Consider the following 8671-nt stretch of genomic DNA (forward strand, 5'->3'; position numbering starts at 1 on the left):
GCACGCTTGTTCTCTTAAGAAATTTAAGTGACAGTTGTTTGGGTTTTTTTTTTTTTTAGTACAAAGTAGTTGTTCCCAAAATTGGCAATATATTGGATCTTTGCACAGCATTGGCGTCTTTGTCTGGTGTTGCTGCAGATAAGGTAAGAGTGATTTGTTATATGAAGTACAACAGTGAACAGTTTAACACATATTGGACCTGATTTAATGATGTATACTCTGTTCTCTTTTTAGATGATTGTTACTGATATATACAATCACAGGTTCCACAGGATATTTGGCATGGATGAAAATCTAAGTAGTATTATGGAACGTGATGATATTTACGTGTAAGTAGAGATAACAAGCTTCATGTCTCTGCCGTTTGTTTAGTTATTTGCAAAAGATTAAAACCTAATTATAAGATAAAGACAAATCTTGGGGGGGTTATTATTTTTTAGTTTTTCCCCTTTCTAGCCTTTTAAATGACAGTTGTCTTTTCTATTTCTGATTGTTTTTCTTCTAGATTTGAAATTGCTATCAATAGAACAGAAGATACAGAGCAAGTTATAATTCCTGTTTGTTTAAGGGAAAAGTGCAGGCACACTAGCTACAGCCATAGTGGTTCTTCACTGTTTGGTCAACCTTTTCTCATAGCAGTGCCTAGAAACAATACGGAAGATAAACTGTATAACCTGCTGCTGCTAAGAATGTGGTAAGGTTATTGTTTAAAGAAAAATGCATTTGTTATGAATAGTGTTAGTAGTTGGAATCAGTAGGCACTTACTTTTACATGCATTGCTAACAAACTGATTAGATTTGAGTACTTAGTCTTTTATTTGCTTTCTGTTAAATATATTAACTCTAAAAATTTAGCCACTTGAAATGTGAACCAGTATGGTTTTTAATTTGATTTTTTGTTAGCGTGACCTCATTCAGAAATTATTTGAGAAGACAGCAGAGAGTCAATCTGTATTGTCAGTTTAGGGGAATTAATCCTGCTGTATACATAGCTGTTTGTTAGGGCTTGGTAAAATGGAAATGCTGTGCCAATTATTCTGCTCTGGTTATACCTCTTGTATCTACTGTACAAATTTATATACTAATTCATGTTGTGAAACTACGTGGTGGACACTTTCTGAAACTAGACTGTAATACGTGTCATTATGTGGAAGAAATTAGAATCATATAACCTCCAATTTAAATTTATGCTTAGTTTTCTGTTGATGTAACTTCCTCTGTAAGTGAACCCACTTTTTTTTTTGGTGTAAAAAATACTGTTAACGAACAGTTAAAGTAGTGGTTTCTGGACAGAGACTAATACCAAGAATCAAGTTGTATAAAATCAAGTAACTGCCAAACACATAAGATCATAGGCAAGCAGAATTTCAGATGTGCCCATAACAGTAGACATGTTAGGCAATAAAACTACTAATTCTGAATAAATCAGAAAGGAGTGCAGGATTTGTTATAACCATTTAATTATCTGGCTTGAACAGCGTAAATATTTAAATCCATTGATTCTAACTGTTGCTTTAATTTGTCATATTTAGCCGATATGTAAAAACATGTACTGAAAGTGAAGACACTGAAGGATCCCTACATTGCTGTAAGGACCATGGTATCAACGGTAATGGCCCAAATGGAATACATGAAGAAGGATCTCCAAGTAAGACTGGAATATCTAAACTTTTTTAGTATTTTGTGCTCAATTTGAAACTGAAGTTAATTCTGTAGTGTCTTTCAGTTATTGTTATTCCGTGGCTCATTTCTTTCTCCTTATTCTTACGATTGTTTCAGGTGAAATGGAAACAGATGAACAAGATGATGAATCCAGCCAGGATCAGGAACTTCCTTCAGAGAATGAAAACAGCCAGTCAGAAGACTCAGTTGGAGGTGACAATGACTCTGAAAATGGATTATGTACTGAGGATACTTGCAAAGGTCAACCACTCACGGGACACAAAAAGCGATTGTTTACATTCCAGTTCAATAATTTAGGCAATACTGACATAAACTACATCAAAGATGATACCAGGCATATTAGATTTGATGATAGGCAACCTAGGCTTGATGGTAAGTTATGGGGAACAGGTTGGGCAACGTTTCATTCTGATACTTTCTTCTGACTCCAATTCCATAGAATAGTGTTTCATTCTCTCTGTGTGCTATTTGATAGATCTTTTTTTCCAACTGTAAATTCTGTATAAATAATTAATTTGTTACTGTAATTAACTCTTAGAAATGCGGAAATTGTGCTTCAATTTTTCGTCTTAAATTCATGCTCGCATTGTTAAATTCATTTTGAAGAGTGCCCAAAGTTAATACAATTTCATGTAAAGCAAGAAATAATACTAAGAGAAGACATGTTTTTAATCTTAGAAAGATCTTTCCTTGCTTTGGATTGGGATCCTGAATTGAAGAAGAGATATTTTGATGATAGTGCAGCAGAGGTAAGCTGTTTACGTTGCTCCACTTTCCAGCACTAATAAAACTTAAATGTGAAAAATACAGCTCAATTAATGTGACATAAGAGATTGTAAGTCTTCAAAAGAAGCTAGTATATCTTTTTTTTTTTTTTACATTTTTTTTGTAGTAAATCTGTTGTCATAAATAAACTTCATTTACACATCTAAGAAATTAGCAAATCTGAGGCTTACTAATTTGGAAGTAAATCTGAAGCCATGAAAACTTTTTGCTTGAATGGTTTCTGATCAGTTTTTCCATATATAGGAGCTTTGTAGTTACTGTTTATAGTAAGACGACATCACTAAAATGAGTTTTGTTTCATTTGTTCTCTTAACTCAAGAAATACTTCTCTTTAGGATTTTGAAAAACATGAAAGTGTGGAGTATAAGCCTCCCAAAAAGCCTTTTGTGAAATTAAAAGACTGCATTGAGCTGTTCACAACAAAGGAAAAACTAGGTGCTGAAGACCCTTGGTAAGGACAAAAAATTAAAATTACTTTCTATGCTGTATTTCTCAAAAAGTAATCAAAAACACACTTGAACACTAACAGACATACCTAATTGATTTCTTAATGGTATTTTGAATCTTGTTATTTCAAGCGTAGTGTAAAATTCTCAAATTTTTTTCTGTTTTGATCCATTGCTTAACTAAAATTGTTACCATATAGAGGAGGTTGTATTTGTACAGGAGACAACTAATGCATTCAGAATTAGGAGGAAGAGTAGATCCATAAGGTATTCTAGTCTGTAAACTGTGATCCACAGTGAATCAATAATACTGTGCCAAATCCAACACAGTGGTTTAAACAAACATTCCCTTCTGAGATTAGAAAGGTGGGTGCATACTGAAGTAACTTGCCTTGCATTGATATATGAAATAGGGATGCGCTTAAACAGTGGGCTTCTGGAATGGAGGATGTCTGTAGTGAGTAGAACCTCTCAAATTCGTGTTCCAACCATTAAGTTTTTAGCAGAGACTTTTATTCTGATTCATGGTTCTTCCAAATTATGATTTGGAAACATATCTGAATATTCACAAGTATGTCCCATAAGATCCTTCTTGTCCAGGAATCTTCTAGCAGATAAGAATCTTTCATCAACACCTGAAGCTCAGAATTAAGTTTGAAAAGAGGGTCTGACACTTTTTCTTTTGTAAATACTCAAGTTTTGATGACTTACAAACTTTGTCACCAGATATCCTCCTGTATTTGGGCAGAGGAGTGGGCTGACTTACAAGTTCTCATTTTTTTTCTGGGTTGGCTAGATTATACAACACTGGAGACACTATTTGAGATACTGTATAACTCAAGTATGGTGAAGAGCTTCCATTTTTGCAGCACATTTTAAGCAGAGTATTTAAACTACAAAATACAATTAGTGCTGAAGTCAAGCAGTTGCTACTAGATACGTCTCACCAGAGGTCATTAATCACATTCTTTCTTCAATTGCCGGGTATTCACAGGTCTAATCTACAAGAGCTCATCATCCCTAGTCCAGTGCTATTTATATTCCAGATACTCTAAGCCAACTGGGAAAACAGTTCTTCAATTACAGCCTGCCCTCACAGTTATCCTGATTTCTTGTCTTCATCTGATGTTGCTATGTAAAGACACTCGCACAGTCTTTTTGAATTAGGGCTCATCCCTTTTTTCTTAAATCTTTACTAGTTAGATACCAAGATGTAGAATTATGCGTTGACCACAGAAGAGTTGCTTCCATGCATTGTTCCTGCCTTTCCTCCCTGAGCCTTAGTTCTTGAAAGATTGAAATATGCATTGCAGGGAACAGAAATGAGTAAGTCACAGCCTGTTTAGTACTTGCCTACTAAGGAGGCACGTTTTTTTTAGTAAGGAGTTTTTTCAGGTTCCAGTAGTCACTGTTACCTGGGTTTAGTGGTAGGTGGGATGGGGCAGGAGATGGTTGAATTTGGAAAATGGAAACTTGGAAGAACCACAGTTGTCTCTTATTTATGGCTTTTCATATAGTCAGCTTTCCTGAAGTATTTTCATAACCCTTCCATCTTTTTTCATAAAATATGAGAAAGCTGTGCTTTAACTAAAGGTACAGGGACTACTATAGGAAAGGAGAATCCTATAACGGGGGGTGCTACATTTGTGCTTAAAATGCTGTCGAGCTTCACTGTGAGCACGCTTGCACACTACCCCCTCACGTTTTAAACTGGAAGGGATATCAGTGGCAGAATTTGGAACGTGTGTGTGTGTTTCAGCTTTTGCTCATTCAGTTCCTACCATGTTACTGGCTTTCTCTATGGTAATGTATTTTCACATACATACAGCCTGCAGTTATTTAAAATTGTTTGGTTTTTTTTCTTTTAGGTATTGTCCAAACTGTAAAGAGCATCAGCAAGCTACCAAGAAGTTAGACTTGTGGTCACTGCCCCCTGTACTGGTAGTTCATCTGAAGCGCTTTTCCTACAGCAGATACATGAGGGACAAGTTGGATACATTGGTTGACTTTCCAGTAAAGTAAGAAACCTAAATATCTTGGTGCTAGAAGTGTAGAAGTTAGCGTGACTAGGGTACGTGTTTGATCCAGCAATTATGTAAAATGGTTTTGTTCTCAGCTTCCACATGTGGATCCAGTAAACACTGATGACAAAATGCTTGTAGGTGAAAAGTATGAACTTGGAAAAATAATAATAGTAGATAAGTATGAAAGGACTCTGTTAATAGCTTTGGCTGACTGGTTCCTGTTCCACTCCTCCCAGGGTGAAAGAGATGCACTGTCAGCGTAGTCTGGTGTGTGTGGTTTTTGTGAGGAATATAAAATAAAGGGCTCAAAGACCACCAGAATGCGAAATGGTTAAAAATATATTAACGTGACCTTCTTTTGGTTGTTTTATTTGTGTGTGTTTGGTTTTTTTTTAAACAGCGACTTGGACATGTCAGAGTTCCTTATTAATCCCAATGCAGGGCCTTGCCGCTACAACTTGATCGCTGTCTCCAACCACTATGGAGGAATGGGAGGAGGGCATTGTAAGTTGATTTCAAATATTATCATTCTCTGTGTCGGCTCCCTGTCCATGTTTATTTTGATTTAAGTACTGATGGCTTTAAATCAATGTCATTTTTTAATGGCTGAGGGACAGGTTTTTTTCATTACATTGAAATGCTTTCACAAGTATTCTAACACAAAAACCTATTTGAAATGAGCTTTCAGGGATAATTGTAGGTTCTTTCATACTTCTAGCTGTGCATATTGTGAAAAGAGACAACGTCAGAGCTCCGTAAGAGCTACTGTACTCGTACAACTGATTTTGTCTTACTTGTCTGTTGTTTTGTACATTGCGCATCTCCTTGAAAGAAGAGAGAAAAATGAAAAAGCGATTGAGGGATTTTGACTGTCTTTTCTCACTATACGTTCTCTTTAGAAGGGGAATGTTACTGGTTAAGCTTTCTTTACTTAAAAAAAAAAAAAAAAAAAAAAAGGGTGACAGTATGAGTCAAATAGCGATAATAGGTTTTAGTTAGTTAAACGTCAAGTGTTTGACAGTAACAGACTGTAGGAACTGATTGTATTACATCTATGAAGATACAAAGTCCTTAGACATTGTACTTTCTTCTCCTAGATACTGCTTTTGCAAAAAATAAGGATGATGGAAAATGGTACTACTTTGATGACAGTAGTGTGTCCCCTGCGTGTGAGGACCAAATAGTGGCAAGTACCTTTTGTGTTTCTAAAATTGGGACGGTTGATGATGTTTTCTTCTTGAGGGAAGAAAAATGAAGAATAAATCCTGAACCTTGCAGTAGTAAATTTGTGGGTAGTAGTTTGTGTTCTTTCAAAGGACAGTAGAAAACAAAAATGGTTTGCTCCAACATGCAAAAATAACTTACATGAGAGCTTTGGGTTTCTTTGTAATTTTACCTTGTAGACTTGGAAGAAGAAAAAAAAAAAAAAACCAACAACAGCTTGGATTGTGAATGTTTTGTCTGGAGCCTCATGAGCATATTACACTTCTCTCTTTTACAGTCCAAAGCAGCATATGTGCTCTTCTACCAGAGACAGGACACGATCAGTGGAACTGGCTTTTTCCCTCTTGACCGGGAAACTAAACAAGGTGCTTCAGCTGCCACAGGCATCCCACTAGAAAGCGATGAAGACAGCAATGAAAACGATAATGATATAGAAAATGAAAATTGTATGCACACTAACTAATGGAAGAACTAGAAGCCATAAAAGAGACTTTCTTACAGGGGATACCTATTGAAAGAGTGAAATTGCCCACCAAATTAAGAATAAAAATCTGAGATGGGGAATTTCAGATAACAGAATGTAAATCTTTATTACATTTTAACATGTGCAGTACTTGAAGTGAAACAATAAAAACTTAAACAGAAATTGTCTCTAATGCATTTACAGTCTTGTATTCACAAGCTATATATAGGAAATCACAAATAAACCCCTTTTAAGTTTTCAGCTGCTGTTCTGATGGATTATGTTTTCTTTTGTTTTGGATGTGAGTTAATAACTAAAATGTTAATGTGGACTTCTGACTTTTGTTTTCTTAGTACTGCAAGAATACTACTGCCAAGTCTCGTTTCTGGATGAATATGTACATGTTCCTTAGGCTGTCACACAGACTACGAGTAAAAATGTCATAAATACAGAAGCAGTAGTTTTCTTGAAACAGCAAATTTTTGTTTCTCCCTAAAAATTAATTAACTTTTGGTTTTGTTTTTTTTTTTTAATTCGGTCACAATAGAAGAAATAGCTTGAAAAGGTGTTTTAACCTTTTGTGATATAGTTGAGCATCCAGAATATTATGTTCATCTTACTGCTGCTGTGGAACAGGTTCTGGATTTCATGCTGCATTAACAGAAAGTTTTTCAATTAAATGTAAGTATCCTTTGTTGCTTGTTGGAATCTACTCTGCAGACATAATTCCTGTTATCTTGCTTATAAAACACGCATAATTTTAATCTGGTGTAAGTCCAAAATTTAAAATTGTGCTGTAAGTTCTCTCTCCCCAGTTTTTGTAGTTTGACAGCTTGCAAACTACTCTGTAATAGGGTCAGAGTTACTAGTATTCTGTATCCATAGTAATGACTGTGTATCGGGCTTAGATGAGAATTTTTTCAATATAACCTGCCTTTAAATTGTTAATAAACAAAAGGACTTTAAAGGTAGGCCTGTTAATTTCCTCTGTGTGTTCCTGATGGAATTCACCATAGCCTTACAGCATATCTGAAGAGGTAACTCGTTATTAAGAGAATTGGCATTTGCATGTTCAAGTCAGAACCTGTACAGTATATAAGGCATACAGACTTTGAATTGGATTTTAGTTGACTATGTTCAGGGGTCCAGGATGCCAAAATAAGTGTGACAGTTCGAAACATTTTTTAATTTGCTGCTTTCCCTTTGATCTAGTTGGAAGAATGTATTGTTGATTTGTATACAATACTGCCTTTGAGAGGGGCTCTTCAGTGCAGGGGCACACGTCACATATCTACTACCTGGAGAATTGCTTTGTGTCCCACTGGTGAAACAAATAATTTAAAAAAGAAAAAAAGCAAAAAGTATGATGTTCTTCACTTGAACTAATCAAATACAATAGGTTATAAATTGTGTATTGTAAATAAAAGTTCACTCTGTGAGTGCACATTTTGGTAAATTATTTATTTATGTTAGCATTAAAAAGTTTAAAAAATTGCATTTGACCAGGATATAAATGAGGTATGTTGGACATGGCTTTGCTTTATACCTTGATATTAAAACTGGTGTTTCATCCTGGTATTTTAAAGCTGCTTTGAGGTTTTTTTTTTTTTTTTAAATGTAAACTAACCTCCTGCATGACAGAGGTTAAAATTTTGTCTGCACTTGAGTTCACTTGGGTTTACATTTGAAATGCGCATGTTTATTTATACAGATTTCAATAAAGCTATTCAAGGCCTTATTTAGTCTTCCATTTTCTTACAAAATTCTTTTCCCACAGTGTTTGTGTAATGCGTAGTCTTCATCTAAAACTCATATCATCGGTTACAAAATGGCTATTTAATGAACAACACAGAATAAGATTAATAGTATTTTCATAAGATAGTATGTATAAAAGGGATTCTCTCCTGTCATTGTCTGTGAAAACATTTATAAGGCTGCAAAAAACCTGTTTATTGTCATAAAAACGTATTATTTGGTTTTTAAAAGTAATACTGTAACAATAATTAATCAAATGTAAAAATACTGACTCTGAGATGGTTGGTGAA

At 35.0% G+C, this 8671-nt stretch overlaps 1 protein-coding gene across 5 annotated transcripts in view; it reads left to right on the forward strand.

Moving 5' to 3' along the window:
• USP15 (ubiquitin specific peptidase 15) overlaps nucleotides 1–8364 on the forward strand; it is a 64595-nt gene extending 56231 nt beyond the window's left edge. For 4 of the 5 annotated variants that reach the window (XM_074571310.1, XM_074571379.1, XM_074571450.1 and 1 more), the window contains 11 exons: nucleotides 60–143; nucleotides 235–329; nucleotides 506–694; nucleotides 1533–1648; nucleotides 1780–2055; nucleotides 2362–2432; nucleotides 2805–2920; nucleotides 4784–4933; nucleotides 5340–5443; nucleotides 6037–6125; nucleotides 6441–8364. In XM_074571310.1, the coding sequence (XP_074427411.1) occupies nucleotides 60–143; nucleotides 235–329; nucleotides 506–694; nucleotides 1533–1648; nucleotides 1780–2055; nucleotides 2362–2432; nucleotides 2805–2920; nucleotides 4784–4933; nucleotides 5340–5443; nucleotides 6037–6125; nucleotides 6441–6626 (1476 nt within the window). In that variant the 3' untranslated portion in view covers nucleotides 6627–8364. Of the gene's footprint in view, nucleotides 1–59; nucleotides 144–234; nucleotides 330–505; nucleotides 695–1532; nucleotides 1649–1779; nucleotides 2056–2361; nucleotides 2433–2788; nucleotides 2921–4783; nucleotides 4934–5339; nucleotides 5444–6036; nucleotides 6126–6440 lie in introns of all 5 variants that reach the window. The other variant, XR_012585086.1, reaches the window with a different exon arrangement.
• Nucleotides 8365–8671: the final 307 nt, after the last annotated feature.

Source organism: Larus michahellis, chromosome 1, assembly GCF_964199755.1.
Source record: "Larus michahellis chromosome 1, bLarMic1.1, whole genome shotgun sequence".
In the NCBI taxonomy this organism is placed as follows: Eukaryota; Metazoa; Chordata; class Aves; order Charadriiformes; family Laridae; genus Larus; species Larus michahellis.